This window comes from Mustela nivalis (genome assembly GCF_964662115.1).
Source record: "Mustela nivalis genome assembly, chromosome: 1".
Classification (NCBI taxonomy): domain Eukaryota; kingdom Metazoa; phylum Chordata; class Mammalia; order Carnivora; family Mustelidae; genus Mustela; species Mustela nivalis.
In genome coordinates, this window is record NC_139020.1 from 114,646,034 (window position 1) to 114,670,579 (window position 24,546).

General features: G+C 48.6%; 1 protein-coding gene across 1 annotated transcript; it reads left to right on the forward strand.

Annotated features, from left to right (window-relative positions):
* Positions 1-513: 513 nt before the first annotated feature.
* Positions 514-24,545, forward strand: PIGZ (phosphatidylinositol glycan anchor biosynthesis class Z; the record flags this gene model as incomplete). The annotated part of the gene is made up of 6 exons (XM_082722520.1): positions 514-1,528; positions 4,026-4,224; positions 7,929-8,054; positions 14,769-14,832; positions 21,366-21,574; positions 23,032-24,545. Coding segments are annotated over exons 5-6 (1,632 nt in total), but the record flags the coding sequence as incomplete, so codon positions are not given.
* Position 24,546: the final 1 nt, after the last annotated feature.

The following is a 24,546-nucleotide window of genomic DNA, read 5'->3' on the forward strand; positions in this document are numbered from 1 at the left end:
GGTCAGAGGGAGAAGCAGACTCCCAGCAGAGCAGGGAGCCTGATGCAGGACTCCATCCTGGGACTTCTGGATCATGACCTGAGCTGAAGGCAGTCACTTAACCAAGCCAGCCCGGGACGGGGAAACGTGCTGTATTTTCAACTCCGACAGTGGTTAGCCTGGTGTGTTCGTCCGCCAAAATTTATAGGACGGCATACAGTATGTAAAATTTCTGGTATTTACCGTATGTAAATAATATCTCAATAAAGTAGGGTTATTGTTTTTTTTTTTTTTTTTTTTTTTTTTAATGAGAGAGCTGCTGTGAGGCATGAAGGAGAACACAGGTGAAGGGATTCTGCTAAATACCTTCCCAAATGAATTTGATTTGAGAAAGGAGAGAGGCTCTCATGTTTCTGCCGGGTCAGCCTCAACCGGGAGGTTGAGTGCAACATTCCCCCCGCTAGGGGGCAGTGTCGCCCCACCGCGCGTCCACAGTCCCCGGCGCCCGCAGTGGCACCGAGACCCCCGGGACGCGCCGAGCTCCGCCCGGTAGCCCCCGGGTGCGGGCCTTTTTTCCCGCGGGGGGCCGGAGAAGTGGTACCCGCGCGGCGTCCTGCGCCGATGGGGGCTGCGCGCCACGGCCCCACGCCCTCCTCCCAACCCCCTGCGGCCCAGCGGCCGGCTCGCAGTCCCGCACCCGCACGCTCTGCTCGGCCACCTCCGAGGGCCTGGCATCCCGACAGAGGAGCCCCGGCTCCCGGGCACACGATGACCGCCCCCCACCTCCAGCCCCGGCTGTCGGGCAACGTGGGGCCAGCCCTCTGGCCCCGACTGGCGGAATGCATTAGAGGGTAGCGGCGCCCGCCAGGGACTGCTTCCAGGGTGGAAGGCGCTGCAGCTGGCGACTGCGGGGACCCAGCTGCGTTCCGGGAGAATCTCCCCGGCCTCTCTGGCGCCGCTTCTGCGACAAGGCCCGCAGAAAGACGCCGAAGCGCCTCTTTCCTCCCGGACCTTCTTCCTCTTAGAGCAGGTCCTCAGAGCCTTAGCCAATCCCCACCCACGCAGAACTCCGAAACTGTCGTTTTGAAGGACAGAGGAAGTATGGCCTAGAGACGTTTTGTTGAACTGTTCCTCGAGCTAATAAGGCGGCCCCCAGGCGTGGCGCGCCAAGTAGGGGGCTGCTAGGGGCTTGGGCTGGAATGCGGGGAGGGGAGAGCTCAACCACTGCCCCGCGTGCCAAGGCCCCGGGGACACCCGGACCCTCCGTAATCACTCTCCCTCCCCGTGGCCGCAACCCACCACGGGACCTCAGGGGACGCACTTGGGCGGCCCCGCCCGCCGGCGCACTTGTCTCCAGCCCTCTCCGCTCTGTCTGGCGCACTGCGTGGTGCGCCTAGTTTCCCGAACCCCGCAGAGCCGCAGCTGCGTTGAGGAAAACACCGCACCCCTCCGGCCCTCTGGTCGGGGTGTCTCCGAGCCCACCCCCAGTGCAGGCACTGGGGGACTGTCGACGCCAGCGCCGCAGGTGCAGCCCAGAGGCCGCGCGCCGGTGAGTCGGCCCGGGCGGCTCCAGCAGAGTTGATGGGGATCAGGGAGGTAGGAGGGCAAGGCAGGGAGGACGGGCAGTTGCTTCCCTTCCCACTTTTGCTAGTTTCCAGGACATGAGCAGATGCTCCAGACTGGTGAGGCGGTCAGTTTCCCCCAGACCCGGGACTGCGGGCTCTGAGCACTGACCGGACCCAGCCTAGGGGAGACAGGAGCCTGTCCGTGACGCCTTCTCGAGAAAGCGAGGTGAGGCCGTGAGTATACTTTATTTAGAGCGCTAGCCTGGGACCCAGACAGAGGCCTAGGCTTGACTCCTTTCCTGGTAGGAGCTGTTGTTCTTTGGTGGTTCTGCAACTTTACAGAGCCTCACTTTCCTCATCTATAAAATGGGAATATCGTGCTACCTCCCAGGGTCCCCGTGAGGACAAACCCAAAAGACGCTGCAAAGTGCTCAGCACTCAGTCTGTGAAGCACAGAAAGATCTGCATTAATTCAGGCGAGAAAACTCTCCACTTCCGGTCCTGCCGGGTGCACTTCGGGTCATGCCTGCCCTTTCACAGACTGGGAGGATGGGCTCTTTGCCCAGGAGTCGCATGTGCGCAGGGACAAGGGCAAAAGCTTGTAGTCCAGGAGGCTCAGGTAGCCCTGCGAGTGAGCACCTACTGCTCTGGTTGGTGGCGGTCTGGACCTTCGCGGGGGAGGGGGATGGCGAACATACTCTGTGGCAAAAATGGCTGCGGTTTTCCTTAAGGGGGACATCCTTCACCGTTACTTCTGAACGTCATTCTTCACCCTCAGACACTTAGGCCTCATAAAACCGGGAACCAGTGTCACAATTATTAACACCCAGAAATTCCCCATACAGAGCAGAGTTCCTGTTTTGCAGATGGGAGCCCTGCGGTCACAGGTTGTTCATGAATACATGCCAGTCAGTGGGGACCCCTTAGTGCCTTCCACGCTCCCGCAGGTGTGTTCCGTGCCCTGTGTAGCATTCTCTCTTAATGAAAGGATAAACACGGGTTCCTTTGGCCAGCCTGGGGAAGAAGGAAGCCAGAGTCAGGCCTCCCTAGGCGTCCAGGGTGGGGTGCCCTGCAGGGCTTACTGGGGCCTTCAGGGTCGATATGAGGATGAAATCGACGCCGAACAGGCAAACGGACTCAGGACAGCCGCTCTTGCCCTATGCCCTTGCGATGGGCTTTAGAGTTTGGACAAGATCTTGGCCTTGAGGAACACGGTCCTTGCGCGTTTTATCTGAAGATGCCTTTGGCTTTTGGGCTGGGGCCGCCTCCTCCGACACTCCCTGTCCTGCTGTCTTTAAAACCTGTTCGAAATGCTGGGTGTCCAGAAGGGGCGGAACCGTGGGATCCCCCCCACCCCACCCTGTAAAGCGGCGCCCCAGAGCTTTGTTGAGAAAGTCTGAGTTTGAAGGTAAGGACATTCCTTGGCTTTGGAAGAAGCCACCACACCATGGCTGCCGTTGTGGACCACGCTCGCTCACAGCTGTGTCCCCAGGGCCGAGCAGTGGGCGCGGGAGAGAGATGTGGCACCGAGAGCCGGCCCCGCCCTCTGACTCAGCGAGAAAGGCTAGTGTCTCTGCACACCCGCAGCTCCCCGGAGCCGCGCGGTCTCCCTTCCCGTCCTCTCGCCCCACTGAAGCGATCTCGTCAGCAGCTTCCCCGCCACCCCCGCTCCCGGAGCAGTGGTTTCCGCTTTAGAGTACCCCTGCCACCGAGATGGTCTCTCCCTAATGCCCGCCTTCACACAACCACCCCCGCACACGCGCTGGGATGCCCCTCGTCTGTGGTTATCAGCGCCGGCTTCCCGGCCCCGCAATTAGAGCTCCGTGGCCCCGGGCGCTGTCCCTTTATTCTAGAACCTGCTGTTCCACTGCCCTCCTGGAGACAGTCACTTTGCCCCCATCTCCCCCAACCCTCCCTTCATCCCCGTCCTGGAGAGGGCCACACAGCTGTGGCCGCAGGACTGGATCTCCACGCCGGTAGTTTAGCGTGCTCCTGGGCAGGCATGAGCAGCCTCGTATCCTGATTGGGTTTAGGTGAGTAGTGGCCACACCCCGTGTGTGGTTGGCTCCTCCCCCTTGAACACCTGGTGGAAGGGACCAGTCCTGCAGCCTCGCCTCCGCCGGGGGAGCCGCAGTGGAGCCGCACCCTGGTCTTTCTGGAGAACTTACCGCACTTGTTAAGTTCAGTGTCCTGCTGCGTGGTCAGCTCCTCTGGGGACCTCCGACTCTGTCCTTGACCTCCGCCCCACAGTAAGCACACCGGGTCGATTCTAGGGGCTGAGATAGGTACCAGCAGATCCCAGACCTGAAGGAATCTCAACCAGAAGAGGCTGAGAAGCAATCAGACAGAGCCAAGGGTCTGCACCCTTGTCCTGAAGTACAGGACTCTGTGGAAATGAGATTGGGGAGGGCTTCTGGGGTATCTCAGCAGTTGAAGCAAAATGAATAATGAAAGAAACCACTGTTGTGTTTTGTTTTTTAGGATTTTATTTATCAGAGCAAGCACAAGCAGGGGGAGCAGCAGAGGGAGAAGGAGAAGCAGACACCTCGCTGAGCAGGGAGCCCCATGTTGGACTGGATCCCAGGATCATGACCTGAGCTGAAGGCAGATGCTTAACTGACTGAGCCATCCAGGCATCCCTATGTTTGTTTTTTCATGTTGTCTTCACAACAGCTCTGAGGTAGGTACTATTGTTAACTTCATTTTTGTCATGAACAAGTGACAGCAAGGATTTGAAACTGGGCCTAGGACTCCAAAGAGGGTTTTAACCTTTATATTATAAGCATATCTGGCCAAGGAAGCAATGTGAGCAGAGGCACTGGGGTGAGAAGGCAGGACAGAAGGGGTTAACTACAGAAGGACATGATGTTTCTGGAGTGCCAAGTTCTGCACCCACAGGGGTGAGAGTGGGGCTGGTGGGGACTGGTGGGCCTTGTAAGCCATTACCAGTTGGTAAAGCATGCCACTCCTGATTGTGGGGTCATGAGTTCAGTGAGTTTGAGCCCCACTTTGGGTGTAGAGATGATAGTGAAGAAGGGAGGGAGGGGGGCAGGAAAGAAGTGAGGAAAGAAAATTAGTATCACTTAGTGAAGGGGTGAAGAAGGAAGATGACCCCTGGATTTCTGGACTGAATAACTGGGCAAACAGTCATTCCCTCCCTGCTGTAGGGGATGAGGGCAGGGCTGGTTGTCGGGAAAGTGATGAGTTCTGGTTGGCTTCCCTGTGTTTGATGTGGGAGCAGAAGCCTATCAGGCAGTGGCTCCAGGATCCAGGCTCCAGGCTCAAACAGACTGGGTCCAGCGCCTACCTTCATGAACCTACTAGTTCTGTCTCATTGGGCAAGAAACTTGATTTCTTTAAACCTGTTAATTCATCCATAAGATAGCAACAGTAATAGAATTTTAGGGTTGGGATAAAATGAGAATTAAAGGAGACAATGTGCGGTGTCTGGGACAAAATACATATCGAAAAATGGCAACTCTCTTATCATTGTTATTATTTATTATCAGTAAATCTGAAGCTCAGAGAAGAAGCAATTTCAGAAGTCATCAAATGGAAGTTGAAACCAGGAGAGTAAATGAGATGATCCAAAAAGAGTGTAGAGGCTGAGAAGGGTAGAAGTTGAATACCAGGAGCCCTGGCATTTCAGGGGTAGACAGAGGAAGAACAGCATAAAAACAAATGGTTATAGAAGAAGGAGGAAAGCCACCAGAGCTTGGTGCCGAGGAAGCCATATGTAGGAGCCACACAGCTGACTGATCCTCTGTCTTCTTCCTCCTCCCTAACAGAACCTGATGTTGTCAGGATCAGCATGTTCTGGATTCTGTGTGTCTCAGAGAAGGTAGCCCACAGCCCCAGCTCAAAACCAGCAGCACAGTTGCCCCTGGTTATCCCATTGCCCTTGCCAGTGAAGGTTTATGGAGTGTATTTGATCCCTTTCTGGTCAATGGGGCCTGGTGGAAAGTCTGTTGAGGAGCTTCTAGAAGATTTCTTTGATTTAAAAAAAAAAAATGACAATGAAGACGACAACCACAAGGAGATATCATTTTACACTCACTAAGATGACTAGAATCAAAGTCAGATAACATCACATGTTGGCCAGGATTTGGAGAATCTAGAACCCTTATGCATTGCTGATGGGACCATAAAAAGGAACAGACGCTTGGAAAACAATCTTGCAGTTCCTCAAACAATTAAACGTAGGGTTACCATATGACCCAGCATAGGTATAATACCTAGGAAAATGAAAAAATTAGGTCCCACAGAAACTTACACACAGATATTTATAGTGGCGTTATTTGTAATAGACAAAAGGTGGATACAACTCAAATGTTCATTGACAGATGAATGGATACACAAAGTATGCTCTATACAAGCAGTGGAATTGTATATGGCCGTAAAAGCAGATAAGTACTGACACAGGCTATAGCATGAATGAACTCTGAAAACATCATTTTAAGCGAGAGAAGCAAACCACAAAAGGCCACATACTGTATGATTCTAGTCATATGAAAGTTCAGAATAGGGAAATCTGGGAGATAGAGAAATTGGGAGAGAAAGTAGGTAGCACTTGCTTAGGGCTGAGGTGGTGGTGGGGGAATGGGAGATGATTGAATCAGTGGTATGCATTTTCTTCTTGAGGTGACCAGAATGTTCTAAAATTGACCAGAGGTGGGGCACCTGGGTGGCTCAGTGGGTTGCACCTCTGCCTTCGGCTCAGGTCATGATGTCAGGGTTCTGGGATCAAGCCCCGCATTGGGCTTTCTGCTCAGCAGGGAGCCTGCTTCTCCCCCTCTCTCTGCTTGCCTCTCTGCCTACTTGTGAGCTCCCTCTCTAACAAATGATAAAAATGTTTAAAAAAAAAAAAAGATTAAAATTGGCCGGAGGCAATGGTCGCACAAATATGTGAAGATACTAAAGCTATTGAGTTGAACACTTTTAAAAAATATATTTTATTTATTTATTCGAGGAAGAGAGAGAGAGGAGAGGGACAAGCAGATTCTGCGCTGAGTACAGAGCCCCATGTGGGACTCACTCCCACAACCCTAACATCAAGACCTGAGCCAAAATCAAGAGTCAGAGGCTTAATGGACCAGCCACCCAGGCACCCCTGAATTGAACACTTTAATTGAGTGAATGAATTATTATATTCACTATATCTGAATAAAACTGTTGCAAAAGAAGCAACAATAAAAGTGATACACGAGGAATCTATAGACTTCTCTGTGTTGTCATGTCTGGATCGAATGGCTGAGACAAACTGTCTTGCTACCAGCCTGAGGACCATGTCCACACAAAGAGGCAGAAACCACAAGGGTCACTGGAAAGTAGCAAAGGAGCCCCACTGGCACCAAGCTTTGGTGGTCTTGTCATATGATGTAATGAATTGTTAAAGCCTGTGTGAATCAAAGTTTTTGTTGTTGATATTGTCTCCAAACAACTGGAATCACCATGGGATTTAATATAGGGAAGTAGTTGCTTATGAACCTTGGGAGCTTCTGGATGGTCAAGATCTTGACTTCCAGAACACTGCAAGACTGACCCTCCATAGGAGCTGCTGCCTCTGTGGCTCTGTTAGGAGAAGGCGACACAGGAGGCCAGCACCGGAACTGCTGACTTCCAGAGCACAGTGCTGTGTTTGCGATGCAAGGGTTGGGCAGCCTAGGCCAAACCACCCCAGCTGCCTGCCAGCACCCACACAGCTGGTGAATTAACAAAGAACACTACATCAAAAAACTTATCCATCAGGGCACCGGGGTGGCTCACTCGGTTAAGGGTCTGCCTTCAGCTCAGATCATGATCCTGAGGTCCTGGGATGGAGCCCTGAGTCAGGCTTCCTGCTAGGCAGGGAGTCTGCTTCTCCCTCTCCCTCTGCCTGCTGATTCCACTGCGTGTGCTCTCTCTCTCTCTCTCCCTCTCTCTCTCTGTCAGGTAAATAAATAAAATCTTTTAAAAAAGAGAGAAAGAAAGGAATAAAACTTACCCATCGCCTTGACCTTACTTGCCAGAAGAAAAACAAAAGGAGGAAGGAAAGCTTTTACTTGGCTTCTACGTCCCAGATGTCTCCCTTCTAATGACCAACTTTTCTGCTCCTTATTTCTGCTTCCATCTCAGACCTTCTCTCCCGCATCATTTTTCCTTCTGCCTAATATATATATTATGTCCTTTGGAATGTTCTGAGAGTCTGCTTGTGGAGATCTTTCAGTTTTGATTTGCCAGAAAATATCCTTGTTTTGCCAAAAAGTTTTGGATGTGGAAGGTAGACTGCTAGTTATTGTCTTCATTTTCTTTTTTTACCCCATGCATGTATGTATGTCTGTCTGTTCTTGTGGGAGGCAGGGGAGCATGTGTCTGGACCCTTTCATGGTTCTCCTTCCCCCACAGGGTGGACCCAATTGTGGGCTGGGACCTGGGGCCCAGAAGGTCCTGAAGAAGGGTGACGAGGGGCCCTTCAATGTGGAGGCACTGGATGAAATCAGAATGAGACGCAGGGTCAAGATGGAAAAGCAGGTGAGTGCAGGATGGTTTCGCTGGTGTGGTAAAGCTCGGGGACTGAGAAGCTCTAGAAGGCTGTGGGGACAAGCATGGGAGGGGTTTGGGGAGGCTGTGCTGCTCAGAGCCATGGCCCAGAGCATCCGCTACCCAGGAGACCTACGCAGAGCCCAGGTGTCCCCTGCTGCCAGTGCCAAGTTACTTTCTCTTAGCGTAAGAAAGTCCTCATGCTTGAGGGCTTGCTACCTACAGCCACCTCTGGTACCAAATGACCAGAGTTCAGTATGAGAAATAGAAGCCAGCAGAAAAGGAATTTATATACAGGAACTAAAAATTGTGGGGCATTGGGAGAAGGAGTTGTCATTTGGGCCTCCAGGGGAGACTCTGAACCCCCAGAAGTAACTCATGAGAGGGACCACCATGCATGTGACAGTCGGGCAAGTGTAAAGGCTCCCTTGGAACTCAGTCATATTTAGTTGCTGAGAATCAGGACACCACGCTCACTGCAGCTGTGTCTCTGTCCCTACAAAGCTGGGGACAGACACTGGAAAGCTGCTGCAGGAAAAACTCCATATCCCCATAACCTTGTTTGCCCAGAGAAGACAAGGCCAACTGCAGAAATATGCTTGTCTCACTTGTCTCACATCTGCTTTCCTGGTTCTTTTTTTTTTTTTTTTTTTTTTAAGATTTTATTTATCTATTAGAGAGTAAGCAAGTGAGCAGAGGGAGAGGGAGAAGCAGAAGCAGGCTCCCCGCTGAGCGGGCAGCCTGACATGACAGGGGGACTTGATCCCAAGACCCCAGGATCATCACTAGAGCCAAAGGCAGATGCTTAACCAACTGAACCACCCAGGCACCCCTGCTTTCTCTATTCTTAAAACCTAATTTGTATAACCCAACTTCCAGGGGATCTACAAAAGGCAGCTTTTTGTTTCAGGCAGACTCCTGACTGCCTTTTGTGGTGTAGGAAGGCACTGCAGAAGGTGACGGGAATTGCGCAAGGGCTCCCTGTTGTCAAATGGCATATGCAAGGTGGGGGCCTGAAGTGGTCATTGGGTTTGACAATTGGAAAAGCAAGGAGGCTCTTGAGGGCTGTGTCAGCGCAGTGGAGATGGGCAGAGCCAATGAGACATGAGGAGCGAATTCGGCGAACATGGATGTTTTAAGGAATCCTTTGCAGGGCCATTGAGAGAGGGATAGCGGATTGAGGGCGGCTCAACTTCAGAGAGAGTTTGGGTTAGTTGTTTTTCTAGGAATGGTGGAGAATCAAACATGTTTATGATGAAGGGAAGGTGCCAACTGAAGAGAACAGAGGGAGCAAGGATGGAGAGATTGTGGCTGGTAGGAGGGGGCGCTTACAATGTGGAAAGATGCTCATGATATTGTGCTAAGCAACAGAAGCATATAAAACAAACACTGTGTGGTTCCTTTCCTCTTTTTCTAAAAATTATTTTTTATTAACATATAATGTATTATTAGCCCCAGGGGTACAGGTCTGTGAATCGCCAGGTTTACACACTTCACAGCACTCACCATAGCACATACCCTCCCCAGTGCCATCACCCAGCAACCCTATCCCTACCCCACCCACCCTGCAACCCTCAGTTTGTTTGGTGAGATTAAGAGTCTCTTATGGTTTGTCTCCCTCCCAATCCCATCTTGTTTCATTTTTTCTTTCCCTACCCCTCAACCCCCCACCCTATCTCTCAGATTCCTCATATCAGAGAGATCATAAGATAATTGCCTTTCCTCTTTAAAAGTATATTAGAGGCACTAAAAGGCCTCACTGAATTGTCAAACAGCCCCCAGAGAGACCAAACTCAATCCCATGGTTGCTAGCCGCAGCTCTGAGAAGTAGCAGGCCGGCCGCAGGCGTGGGTGTGGGCAGAGCCGGTGAGTAGAGGTCGGCTTCTGCCGTCCCAGCCAGTCCCTCTCTTACCTTGTCCCTACTCTGGCTTGTTCTGTAGGCCTTATGTTCAGGTCATTATCCCAAAGGTCCCCTGATCATCCACTGTCCCGTACATGGAGGAGCAGCCTCCCGGCAGTTCTAGAAACAGCTTCAGAGGCCTTGACATGGCATTGTCCCATCCCATCTACCTTCAGTAATTGTGAAGACACCCAAATTTCCCGTAGGCGTTTGGGGACCACATCCTGAAAAAGCACCACTGTGACTGCAGCACGGTCCTCTCACGTTTCCTGTTTCCTCTCAGATAATGACCACAAGATTCTCTGACCAAGGCTGACTCCTGAGTACATGACTTCCTTGAAAACTACCTGACTTAGTTTAAACTAACTTAGCTTTTCACAACCCCCATCTTATCTCTCAGCATGCTTATTTCTTATGCCAACCCTTCTCTCTACAAATAAATGTGAAATAATAATTCATATATAATCTATCTGATGTCATTATTGTATATGCATTCTGAGTCTGGGACCATTTCTAATCATTATCGGGCCCAGGCTTGGGTGGTTCTTTTGTTCTTGTGGGAGGGGTAGTACCTGATCATGTGAATTCAGGCTAAAAAGCTAGACTGAAGGTAGGCTCATGGTCACACCTTCTCTGGGGAGAACCTGTGCCCTCCCTAATCTGATTAGCATTAGATTCCAAGAAAGGCAGTTCTTCTTGCATTCCTCTGTATTATTTGTACAAAACCTATTATAATAAATATAATAATATGTGGGCTGAACAAAAGATAAGGAATGCTAAGTCACCAGAGCAGGGGCCTAGAGAGGCCTGCAGAGCCTTGAAGCCAGACCTGGACTCGGGACATATGCAGAACTGAGTGCATATGAGCATGGGTTTTTGTGATCTCTCAGAACCGGCAGGATGGAAGATAAATCCTAAAGCCCATGAGAGAGAAGCCTGACAGGAGATTCTCTCTAAAAACAGGGACTCCAGAGGACTACATTCTCAGTATAAAGGGGACCTAGGAATAAACTGTTCCATCCCCAGAGGACTGTAAGAAAACTTGCCTTCTTTGGATCTCGAGGCTAATCGAATCAGGGTGCAGGTAGGGCAATTTGTTTCTGGGATTGTAACCACAAACCTGCCCTCATAGAGATTTTTAGCCTGAATTCACATGATTAGGCACTTGCTTCTCTGAAAACAGAAACAAAACCCTGTAGCCAATAATATGATCAAAATTGGTCCCAGACTTGTGATGCCCCCAGGTACCTGACAGAAGCAAGTATAAATCCTTTTCAGTGGAATTCAGAAATTTGCCTTCATCCCTGGCCTCAAATAATTCCCACAGGTTATATCCAAGGAGTAAATGAAAGAAAATAATTTAGTAAATATAGAAGTAAACAGGGCATGATGAGTGAGAACCAGCAGAAACAACACAGCAGATTCAGACCTAAAAAACTTTAGATGTTGAAATTATCAGATCTAGTATAACAAATAAATATGCTTAATGTAACATAAAAATAAAAGAGCCTTGAAAATATGACAAAAGAGAAACAAATGTGGAAAAAAATCGAACAACTCATAGGAAAGAAAAATATAAAATTGAAAGGTAAAACTCAATAGTTTGTTTTTCTAAGATTTTATTTATTTATTTGACAGACAGAGGTCACAAGTAGGTAGAGGCGCAGGCAGAGAGAGAGAGGAGGAAGCAGGCTCCCCGCCAAGCAGAGAGCTCAATGTGGGGCTCGATCCCAGGACCCTGGGATCATGACCTGAGCCGAAGGCAAAGGCTTTAACACACTGAGCCACCCAGGTGCCCCTCAATAGGTTTTTTTTAAGAAAAAGATTTTATTTATTTGAGAGAAGAGAGAGAGCATGTGCACGAGTTGGGGGAAGAGCAGAGGTGGAGAGAGAAGCAGACTCCCCGCTAAACACGGAGCCCGAGGCAGAGTTAGATCCCAGGACCCTTAACCATCTGAGCCACCCAGGCACTTCTCAATAGGTTTAACAGCTGGTTAAATACAGCTGAAAGGATGATTAGGGATGTGGAAGATAGAGCAGAAGAAATTAGTTGAAAGACCAGACAGACAAAGATATAGAAAATACAAAAGTAGAAGTTAAAATGACATGGAAGATAGACCAACAAGGTCTACCATACATTTAATCATACTTCCAGAGGGAGAATAAAGAAAGAAGAAAAAAGAGGTAATATTTGGAAAAAATAAAAAAAGGAAGATTACTATCTATAGATGGAAAAGGACCCTTATCCACAAAGTCAAGAAGCCAAAAACGTTTTCAATTATGCTAAAAAGAAATGCACACCCAGGGGTGCCTGGGTGGCTCAGTGGGTTAAAACCTATGCCTTCAGTTCAGGTCATGATCTCAGGGTCCTCGGATTGAGCCCCATATCGGGCTCCCTGGGATCCTGCTTCCTCCTCTCTCTCTGCCTGCCTCTCTGCCTACTTGTGATCTCAGTCTGTCAAATAAATAAATAAAATCTTTTTAAAAAGAAGAAATGCACACCCTTAATCATAACGTAGTGAAAGCACAGAACATAATGTATTAAATATTACACCGGCAGCCTCCAGGGCACCCAATCCCTGGAGGAATTGCTATCAAAAGGCGATACCAAGAACACTGAGGAGGAGCTAGAGGAAGCCCTTTTGGAGAGATTGTGGAGACTATCAGATGTTCCCAGAAAGTCTCCCATCTGGGGCTGGAGCCCCTTTTGATCTGTCTGTCTTTGTGGCTCAGAAACCAGATATTCCATGGCAGCCCTATGGGTTGGGATACCTCCTTCACGATCCCCGTTCTCCCTCTTGTTCTTGAGACGGAGAAGTTGCAAATGGAGCAGCAGCAGCTACAGCAGTGGCAAATACTTTGTAGGGCCTCACATAGGGTTCTCAGGAGGCATGCCAAGGGCTCAACCTCCAATTCCTGGAAAGATCTAGATTGTTACTCTGTGACTTGTCTTGGTGGGACAAGTTTGAAAATTCAACAGTGTTGGAACTGTTGAGTATTTGGAGTTGTCTTCTTCCTTTTTCTTTTTTTAAATGCTGGTACATTGATCTCTCTACACTTGCCATGGAGAATTCTCCCCAGTGTCTCCCGGAGACTCTCAACTTGCAACTGTGCCCTCCACACTGTCCCATTTCTTCTGCTTTCACTCTTATACCAGAGTGCAGTAATGCGGATGGTTACGCCAGCTCTGGCCATCCCACCCCTTTTGCCAAATCCCTCGTGATGGGAGAATCTCCTCTATCTCCCACTGAGGCATAGGGACTGATGCTCCTGGGAAGTATGTGCCGCTGGCCATTTTTGTGTTTGAGCATGGAGATGTTGGGAAGGGACATACACATGGTATGAAATAAAGAAGGCATTACAGCTATAGTTGAAAAGCAGCTGCTGTGAATTTCTGTGTTGGAAAGGAGGAAGGGCTGGCAACAGCTTTAACCACAGGGTGGGGACCATGGAGGACAGAGCAGGAGCTCATTTTCTTGCCCATTTTGGCTACTAGAGACCTGTGTGTGTGTGTGTGCATATGTCTAAAACAGAAAAAAGGGCTCGGTTTTTGTGTTTGTTTGGTTTTTTTTTTTAATTAATTTATTTATTTATTTATTTGACAGAGAGAGATCACAAGTAGGCAGAGAGGCAGGCAGAGAGAGAGAGAGGAGGAAGCAGGCTCCCCACTGAGCAGAGAGCCTGATGGGGGGCTCGATCCCAGGACCCTGGGATCATAGACCCGAGCCGAAGGCAGAGGCCTTAACCCACTGAGCCACCCAGGCGCCCCTCGGTTTTTGTGTTTAAATATTAAAAGTGATTCCAACAGAAAAAATTTAAAAATAAATATTAAAATGTTATGCTAGTAAAAACTAAATAACAGAAAGCTCATGTAAGTATATTAATGTCAGAGAAAATATTTTAGGGACAAAAAATGAGAGATAAAAAGATAACTGTATAGGGATGCCTGGGTGGCTCAGTCAGTTAAACATCGGATTCTTGATTTCAATTTAGGTTGTGATCTCAGTGTTGTGAGATCGAGCCCCACGGGCTTCATGCTCAGCCGGGAGTCTGCTTGAGATTCTCCATCTCCCTTGTCTCTCCCACCCCCACCCCGCACATGCACTCTTTCTCTAAAATAAATAAATCTTTAAGAAAAGGTTAGGGGCACCTGGTTGGCTCAGTGGGTTAAGCCTCTGCCTTCGGCTCAGGTCATGGTCTCAGGGTCCTGGGATCGAGCCCCGCGTTGGGCTCTCTGCTCAGCAGGGAGCCTGCTTCCTCCTCTCTCTCTTTCTACCGGCCTCTCTGCCTACTTGTGATCTCTGTCTGTCAAATAAATAAATAAAATCTTTAAAAAAATAAATAAAATAAAATAGAAAACTGTATAATGATAAAATGTTCAATTTTCCAATAAGGTAAAACAGTTCTAAACTTTTATAAAAACAATGACATAGCTTTAAAAATGAGCTAAAATGACAAAATCACAAGGAAAATTAGAAAAGCTCACTACCGCATTGGCTCTTTCAACACACATTTCTGTGATGTGTAGAATAAGCCGTGGAAAATTATTAAGGATATAAAAGGTTTGAGCAACACAAGAAACTTGATCTAAAGAACAGGTGTGGAACTCTGTCTCCAGTAACTAGAGGATATATAGTGTTCTCCAGCATCCGTGAAATGTCTGCAAAAATGGACCCTTACATATTAAATGTTAGAGGTGGGGAGGGATGAATAGGCAGCGCACAAAGGATGTTTAGGGCAGTGAAAATGCTCTCTACAATACTATAGTGGTGGATACGTCATCATACATTTGTTCAAACCTATAGAATATTCAACATCAAGAGTGAACTGTGATGTAAACTGAGGACTTCAGGTGATGACAATGACAAGGTGGGTCCATCAGCTATGACAAATGTTTCGCTCTGGTGGGGAATGTTGATAATGCAGGGGGTGCTATGCATGTGTTGGGGGAGGAGGATATATGGGAAACCTCTATAACCTTCCTCTCAATTTTGCAGTGAACATAACACTGCTATAAAAAATAACTTTTTGATAAAAAAATTAAGTTCTTCAACCATAAAGCATTAATCAAAGGAGAAATTACAATGAAATTTTTACCAACAAGGGTCCCTGGGGTCTCTGAGCAATAGAAATTTATTAGAGGCCAAAAGGAAGTTCCAGGCAAGGCTGTTATGGGGGTTTCTGCTCCAGCACCAGGAAGACAGCACAAAGGAAAGTGTTGTTCTGCCAGCTCTCCAGACAAAAGCAGGGGGAAGTTCTTAAAGAGATTGTGACAGGAAAGGAGTGACATCGGAGTGTGCAGGGTGGAGAGAGACACAGTGTGCAGACACAGTGAATAGGACATGCTTCCTTAGGCATTGGATGTCTCATTAATATGAGATATGAGGTTTTAGTATTATAATGAGGGGAAAGGTCAGTGACAGGCCAGCGCTGGGGTCCACCCTAGCACAGACTAGTTTGAACCCTTCCTTTTATAGGCATCCTACTTTGCATTATTGCAAGATATGCTAGTCAAGAGGCAGAGGGTTTCCACTATCAAGGAACACTAGATTTCCTGGTCAGGACTAAGGGGATCCCAGTCCAGTCCCTGCTCTGTCTCAGGATTAGAAAATCTTGATAACCAAAGGTGATGAAAATATGGAAATATTATATAGTATAGCTTGTGGGATGCAAGTAATACAGTATTTATTTTTTTTTAAAGATTTCATTTATTTATTTATTTCAGAGAGAAACAGGGAGAGAGAACACAAGAGGAGAGGAGGTCAGAGGGAGAAGCAGACTCCCTGTGGCGCTGGGAGCCCGATGGGGACTCGATCCCAGGACTCCGGGATCATGACCTGAGCTGAAGGCAGTTGCTTAACCAACTGAGCCACCCAGGAGCCCTTAACACAGTATTTAAAGAAAAATGTATTATCCTAAATATTTCTCATAGAAAAGGGGTTCAAAAATTAATGAGCTGAAAAGTTAAAGGCTCAAAATGAATGAGCTAAGCATCCATATCAAACGGTTTAAAATAAAACAGCAAAATAATCTTCCAAAAAAAGTAAACAGAATGAAAAAATAAAGATAAGAAAAATTAGGGTGCCTGGGTGGCTCAGTCATTAAGCATCTGCCTTTGGCTCAGGCCATGATCTCAGGGTCCCGGGACTGAACTCTGCATCAGACTCCCTGCTCAGTGGGAAGCCTGCTTCTCCTTCTCCCACTCCCCCTGCTTGTATTCCCTCTCTTCAGTCTGTCAAATAAATAAATAAAATCTTTTAAAAAAAGAAAAAATTACTTTTTTAAAACAAGGTTTTATTTTTTTATTTGACACAGGGAGAGAGAGATCACAAGTAGGCAGAGAGGTAGGCAGAGAGGGAGGAGGAAGCAGGCTCCCCGCCGAGCAGAGGGCCCGAGGTGGGGCTCGATCCCAGGACCTCGGGATCATGACCCGAGCTGAAGGCAGAGACTTTAAACCACTGAGCCACCCAGATACCCCCAAAAAGAAAAATTAATTTAAAAGGAGATGAAAGGAAAAAAAAAAGCGAGGAACAAAACCAGAAGTCCATTTTTCAAAAAGATTCATAAAGTTGACAAAATGTTGGTGAAAAGGATCAAGAAACAAAAAGAAAGCATAAGAAACCAACATTATAGGAATAGAAATGAGTTAAGAATTCAAGCCACAGTTTGGAAAAGGGTATTTCTCATGCAGCCAATATAAAGAATATATAAAGAATTCCAACACATAGTAAGAAAAAATGGTCAGAAGGAATTCCATGGAAGCACCAAAAATGTTCCACAAGCATTTGAAAAAGTGTTGGACCACGTTAGTGATCAGGGAAATGCATGTAAATAGCCCCAAGATTCACAGAATCAAGCTGTTAGACAATCCCAAGCATATTGAAGCAGTGGGTACTGTAATGTCTGCTGGCTGGTGGGACCTCTGAGGACCGCTGAGCATTGTTTAATGAAGTTAAAAGTATGCATGCCCAAGACCCAGGGATCCCATTTCTAGGTATGTAGTTCAGAGAAGTCTTGTATAAGAGTATATTTATAGCTGCATGCTTAGGAATAGAAAAATGTGTCAACACCTGGAGATGCTCTTGCAGATAAAAACAGTCCAAAGGGTACATTAATTTTAGTATACCCACCCAGTGGAATACCACAGAGCAATGAGGACGGACTGCAGCTGCTGGGAACAGCATGAATCCCCCCACTAGAATCTTGAGTAAAAGACACAAGTCACTGGTAGGTTACATGAAGAATTATCGCATTGATCCAAAATCCAAACACAGAGGGGCATCTGGGTGGCACATTCGATTACATGTCCCTCTCTGGGTTTCAGCTCAGGGTGTGAGCTCGGGTGGTGAGATGGAGGCCCTCGTCAGGCTCCACACTTAGTGTGGAGTTTGCTTAAGACTCTATCCCTCTGCCCCTACCCCTACTCTCTATCTCAAATAAATAAATAAATAAATCTTTTATTTTTTAAAAAAGATTTTATTATTTATTTATTTGTCAGAGAGAGAGAGAGAGAAAGTGTGAGAGGAAGCATAAGCCAGGGGAGAAGCAGATGCCCCACTGAGCAGGGAGTGCGGCACTCGATACCAGGACCCTGGGGTCGTGACCTGAGCTGAAAGCAGATGCTCAACTGACTGAGCCACCCAGGTGCCCCACACAAACAAATCTTTAAGAAAAATAAATAATAAAATTCAAACACAGTTATAAACCCCAGATTATTTAGGGGGTGGTGGTCAGTTTTTTGTGTCAGCTTGACTAAGTGATAGTCCCCAGTTAATCACACACCTGCTGCTGTTGAAGGTATGTTGTAGGTGCGATGACAGTCCACCATCAGCTGACTTTAAATAAGGGAGGTTATTCTAGATAACCTGTGTAGACCTGACAGAATCAGTGGAAAGGTTTTTAGAATGAACCAAGGTGTTCCTGAATAAGAAATTTCTCTCTGTGGCCTGCAGCTTCTCCTGCCCCAGAGAGACCTGCCCTTCCTGATGCCCTAGAGATTTCAGATTTGCCTAGCCAGCTCCCCAAATGCATAACCCAATTCCTTGAGATTGATCTTAATGTATATCTCCTCTATATACATTATATACTTAATGTATATGTATATATCTGTCTGCCTGAACGATACAGACAAATAGACTTTATTTAGCGATACAGACAAATAGACTTTATTTACCGCAAGTGGTTCTAGAGGAACAGAATCTCCTGACTTTTATGAATAGAGGTTCTGTGTTTTCTGGAATTGGTTCTCTAGACTGATAAGATTTAAAGGCACTAATGACTATTTCAAGTGATAAAGAGGGCACTGGTAGTCCATGGAGTGACGTGGCATTAGAGATAGCCCAGAAGGTTTTGGGTGACCGTGTATGTGATGTCTTTGCTGAGCTTCCAATTACCAGCTCAAGGTCTTCAAAAAATGACCTTTGTGTGCCCCGAAAGAGACCCTTCTCTCCTGTTATTTGCAGGGCTGAAATGGCCGAAAACCAAACCCATAATCTCATCCTGTGAGTTGTTCAATTACAGTGCACTTTGAATCCCAGCCTGGAAGGAAAGTTAAAGTGAGGGCATGTGAACTGGCAGAGGGGCAAACCCCTGGCTCCAGGGGTTCCCAACAGACCAGTTCAGCCACTGAGAGGCAAGTGGTGGTGAGACAGGAAAGGAATTGATTTCAGGAAGGCCAATATGGGAAGACAGTGGACTCTGCAAGTGGGTGGTAAAGGTCAGGTCTATCATTGTCTTGGGGTCACTCACATGGGGCTTGCTGGCCCAGGGCCATCCTTATTGCTTGAAGGGGTAGGTTTGGTCCTCCCTCCCCCCCTCCCTGGGGTGCTTTGCTGGCAGGGTCTTTTGCCCAAGTTAAGAGATAAGCTGGAGGGCGCCTGGGTGGCTCAGTTGGTTTAGTGACTGCCTTCCGCTTGGGTCATGATCCCAGAGTCCGGCATCTGGCTGCCTGCTCCATGGGGAGTCTGCTTCTCCCTCTGACTTTCTCCCCTTTCATGCTCTCTCTCACTGTCTCTCTCACAAATAAATAAATAAAATCTAAAAAAAAAAAAAGAGGTAAGCTGGAAAGAAGGATAAATGAAGATGTGGTCCATATATACAATGGAATATTTTTCAGCCATTAGAAGTGAAGAATGCCTACCCGTTTGCATCAACAGGGGTGGAACTGGAGGGGATTATGCTAAGTGAAGTAAGTCAAGCAGAGAAAGACAATTATCATATGGTTTTACTCATATGTGGAACATAAGAAATAGCATGGAGGATCATAGGGGAAGGGAAGGAAATCCAAAAGGGGAGAAATCAGAGAGGGAGATGAACCATGAGAGACTGCAGATCCCGAGAAACAATCTGGGCATTTCAGCAGGGAGGGGATGGGGAGGTGGGGTAACAGGGTGATGGGTATTAAGGAGGGCACGTGTTGTGATGAGCAGTGGGTGTTATATGCAACTAATGAATTGTTGAACACTGCATCAAAAACTAATTATGTACTATAGGGTGGCTAACTGAACATAATAAAAAAAAAAAAAAAGAAGAATTTGATCAGTGATGAAGTACAGGCTAAGGTCAAAACAGAGGAAACTGAAGTTCTTTTTCGGGCATTGCCTGGGGCGGAATGGAATCCTTGCTTGCATCCCAGCACCAAGCTTGGCCTCAACTTCTCTCTAAAAGTCGGGATACTCGTTCACTGGCTCTGGAGAAAAGGATCTGTATAATTCAGTCCAAAAGCTGGAGCAGAGATTGCAAAAGTTATCTTTCAAACTCCTCGAGGTGTTAATAAGGATCAAGAGGCTCCTTGTCAGTCTCTACTAGATTCCTGTTCTGGCGCTTCCCTCTCTCTCCTCTCCTCTGTGAAGACATATTCCACCTGAGAACAATGGCTGTTGAAGGTCAGGCTTTAAAATATCAAAGTCAGGGGCGCCTGGGTGGTTCAGTGGGTTAAGCCGCTGCCTTGGGCTCAGGTCATGATCTCAGGGTCCTGGGATCGAGTCCCGCATCAGGCTCTCTGCTCAGCAGGGAGCCTGCTTCCCTATCTCTCTCTGCCTGCCTCTCTGCCTACTTGTAATTTCTCTCTGTCAAATTAATAAATAAAATCTTAAAAAAAAATAAAATAAAATATCAAAGTCAGGGGTGAGGGGGCGCCTGGGATTGAGTTCTTCGTAGCGCTCTCTGCCCATCGGGGAGCCTGCTTCCTCCTCTCTCTCTGCCTACATGTGATCTCTGTCAAATAAATAAATAAAATCTTTAAAATAAAATAAAATATCGAATTCGGAAAAACAGTCACCACGTGTATCCTTGGAGGAGAATCAAACTTGTGTTTCTGTATACCTGAGATGATACGAGGGTGCTGATGTCTGAGAAGGAGGTCCTTCATCACATTTCTGGAGGCTGCAAGTCCAAGGTCAAGGCGCCGGCATGCTGAGAGCCCTCTTCCTGGCACAGAGCCATCCTCCCATTGTGTCATCTCAGGATGGAAGGGAGGAGGGAGTTCTGTGGGGTCTCTTTTATAAGAACCCTAATCCCCATTCATGAGTGCTCCACCCTAAAGGCCTCACCTGTCTCACACCATCACATCAATCATTAGGATTTCAACACCTTAGTGAGGTGGGGCGCACACAGCCAGACCATAGCTGTAAGTTCTCATCACCTTCCAAAGGTAACTTTCAGGGTGTGTGAAGGTTGGAGGGAGTGACTGGAGACAGTGGGGTCAAATGTCATTTATTTTTGCAGGGAAATGGATGGAATGCATTGAGGTTGCAAAGTTTCTCAGAAGAGCAAGAGGCAGGCTGCCATGGTTGCCTATAGACAGGAGCTGGTGAACAGAACGGGGCGGTGAGACCCGTATTTGGAGGCCACCCTAAATCCTATCTGCAGATGTCATACTTAGACACTTAGCAAATACGGTCGGCAAGTAACCAGGTCACTCAACAGAGGCCTTAAGTTTCCCTATATGTAAAATGGAGACAGTAAAGAATGCCTGGGTGGCTCACTTGGTTAAGTGTCTGCCTTCAGTTTAAGTCATGATCCCAGGGTCCAGGGATCGAGTCCTGCATCAGGCTCCCCACTCAGCAGGGAGTCTGCTTCTCCCTCTCCTTGTACCTCCCCCCCCCAGCTCTCTCTCTCTCTCTCTCTCTGAATAAAATAAATAAAAATTAAATACAAAACACAAAATAAATAAAATAATTTAAAAAGTGGCTACAGTAAGACCCATGGCCCCAGACTGTAGAAAGGATGAAGTGAGACAGGCACGTGAGGTTCCTGGTACTTAGTGAGCATTTGTAAACATCAGCTCTTATTGTTTGTAGACCAGTTTTGAATTTGTTCAGACAACTGAACACACCTTGTAACAACTTGTAACAAGGTGTATAATTCACCTTGTAACAACTAACTCGGGCTATCCTCAGCAGGTGCAGGTCGGTGGAACCAGAATAGTGTCTGTAGCAGACTGAGAACCCATTCCAGACATCTGCAGGATCTTGGCAGCAGTTTGAGCTAAAGATGACCCTCCGTGTGCTGTGGGCCAGCCTCAGCCTTCTCCGCCTGGTGTGGTGTCTCCTGCCGCAGACAGGCTACGTACACCCAGATGAGTTCTTCCAGTCACCCGAGGTCATGGCAGGTAAGTTCCCTGCATACAGTTAAGATATGCAGCAGCAAAGTCTGGGTGGTTGCTGTTTGCATACTCAGGGGGAAGGAGAATCTATGTCTTTGGGGTTGATCAGTAAATCCATGAGCCTGTCTGGAATAAGAACTTGAAAGTGGGGATTTCACATCTCCTTCCTGACCAGCGACATTGACCTTCTGGACAGTACTAATGAAATGCCAGCCTCTTTGATGTTTTTCTGCTTGTACCAACAGTACTGATTATTCAGAATGAAAGTTGTTTTGGACTCCTCAGTGGAGAGATTTTAGAGTGGGGCTTCCTGGGTGCTTAGGGAAACTTATACAGGGCTGTGGTCTGAGATACTGAAACTTTTCTTTTCTGGGTTCTTCTGAGGAGTGAAGGAATCCAGGCCTGGAATGCTCACTTGTTAGAATTTATCTGCAGAGGGGTATAGAATATATCAAGAGGATGGCTGACAGGGACTATGAGGCTTTTCAGATGTTGTGGGCACATGGGTTCCTCCTCCATATGTTTCATAGTTTCGAACCTCCACATGGTTCAAAATGGCTGCTTGAGCTCCAGCCATCAAGTCTAAAAATGAAGTCTTTCCAGCCACTGGAAAGGAGATGGGCATGCTTGCTCTCTCTAAGGGCATATATTTTTTAAGATTTTTTTTTTTTTAAGTATTCTCTACACCCAACGTAGGGCTCAAACTTACAGCCCCAAGATCACTCCGACTGAGTGAGCCAGACACCCCTTTAAGGGCATATTTTGAATGTCACATACTTTTTGCTCATTTCCATCCCATTGGTTAGAATGTATTACATGAACACACCTAGCTGTGAAGGAAGCTGAAAAATAGTCTTTATATCTGACCAAATGCCCAAGTGAAGAGACTAAGGAAGGAAGAAAGCAATGGATACTGGGGAAACATGCAGCTGGCCCTGCCATAGGGCTCACAGCTGGATTTGTTTCTTCAGGTGAAAGGTCCAGTCTTTGCCAGTTTTTTTAACCTGAGCCAGTAAAAAACCAAAAACGGAAAAACCCAGCCAGATTGATCTGACTTTGATTTTGTTTCCTTTTCACCTTCTTCTTCTTTTTGGGGGGTGGGGGGGTGATATTTATTTTAGAGGTGGGGGAGGGGCGCAGAGAGATAGAATTTCATGCAGACTCCCTGATGAGCATGGAGCCCCAAGCGGGGCTGGATCTCAGGACCCTGAGATCATGACTTGATCCAAAATCCAGAGTGGGATGCTTAACCTACTGAGCCACCCAGGCGCCCCTCCCTTTGGGTTATCGCCTACCTAACGGTCAGGTCCGCTGCAACATAAAGCAGTAACCGGCGTAAAACCCGCGGTCCCCAGAGTCCGGGGAGTGTGCACTGCACCTTGACAAGGGGGTGGGAACATCTTGGGGCTGCAACCCTTGTCTCTGAGCTTGGACCTGGCTCAGCTCCGCTTCTCTGTCCGCAGAGGACATCCTGGGCGTGGAGGCTGCGCGGCCTTGGGAATTTGACCCCAGCAGCTCTTGCCGCACGGTGCTCTTCCCACTGCTGACCTCCGGCTCCGCCTTTTGGCTGCTCAGGCTCTGGGAGCAGTGGGGGCCGCGGCGGGGCCCGGTGAGTGGCTACGTGCTGCTGGTGGGGCCCCGACTCCTCCTCACCGCCCTCTCCTTTGCCCTGGACGTGGCCGTGTACCACCTGGCCCCTCTATGGGGGGCAGAGCGCTGGAACGCCCTGGTCCTGCTGTCCGGCTCCTACGTCACCCTGGTCTTCTACACGAGGACCTTCTCCAACGCCATCGAGGGACTGCTCTTTGCAGGGCTGCTGGTGGTGGTGTCCCCCAGGTTGGCGTGGAGCCCCACCCCCAGGAAGCCCGCCCCGGGCCCGTGGGGGCACAGCTGGCTGCTGGGGGGCATCTTGGCTGCTGGCTTCTTCAACCGGCCCACGTTTCTGGCCTTTGCTCTGGTCCCACTCTTCCTCTGGAGCAGCCGCGGGGTGACGCACTCCGGCTTCAGGTCGCTTGCGAAGGAAACGCTGGCGCTGCTCCCGGGAGCGAGCCTCGTGGCGGCGGTGTTCGTGGCTGTGGACAGCTGGTATTTCTCCAGTCCCTCTAGATCCAGCACCCTCGTTCTTACGCCTGCCAACTTCTTGTACTACAACCTGGATCCTCAGAACCTGGCAAGGCATGGCACACATTTGCGGCTCACTCACCTGGCCGTCAACGGTTTCCTGCTCTTTGGGATACTGCATGCCCAGGCCCTGCAGGCGGCGTGGCTACAGCTGCAAGCCTGCCGCCGGGCCTTTGCACAGATGGGCTTCCTGAGGGCTCTGGGGCACAGGAGCCTGCTCTCTGGCCCCAGGTCTTGCCTCCTGCTCCTCTACTTCACGCCTCTGGCCCTGCTTTCTGCCTTTAGCCACCAGGAGGCTCGGTTCCTGATCCCCCTCCTAGTCCCCCTCGTCCTGCTTTGTAGTCCACAGACCCAGCCTGTGCCCTGCAAGGGCTCCCTGGTCCTCTTCAATGTCCTGGGCGCCCTCTTCTTTGGCTGCCTGCACCAGGGGGGCCTAGTGCCCGGCCTGGGGCACCTGGAGCAGGTGGTTCATGCCCCTGCATCCCCCAGCCTACCCACCCACTACACACTCCTCTTCACCCACACCTACATGCCCCCCAGGCACCTTCTCCACCTCCCAGGCCTGGGCTCGCCGGTGGAGGTGGTGGACCTGGCTGGGACTGAGGACTGGGTCCTGTGCCGAGCCCTGAACAACTTCACCAGACAACCAGCCTGCCAGGTGGCTGGTGGGCCTTGGCTCTGCCGCCTCTTTGTGGTGACCCCGGGCACCGCCAGGCCTGCCATGGAGAAGTGCCACTTCCCTCTCAAGAGTGAGACGCTCCTGTTTCCCCACTTGACCCTGGAAGACCCACCAACCCTGTCTTCTCTGCTGAGTGGGGCTTGGAGGAACCATCTCAGCCTTCACATCTTGGAACTGG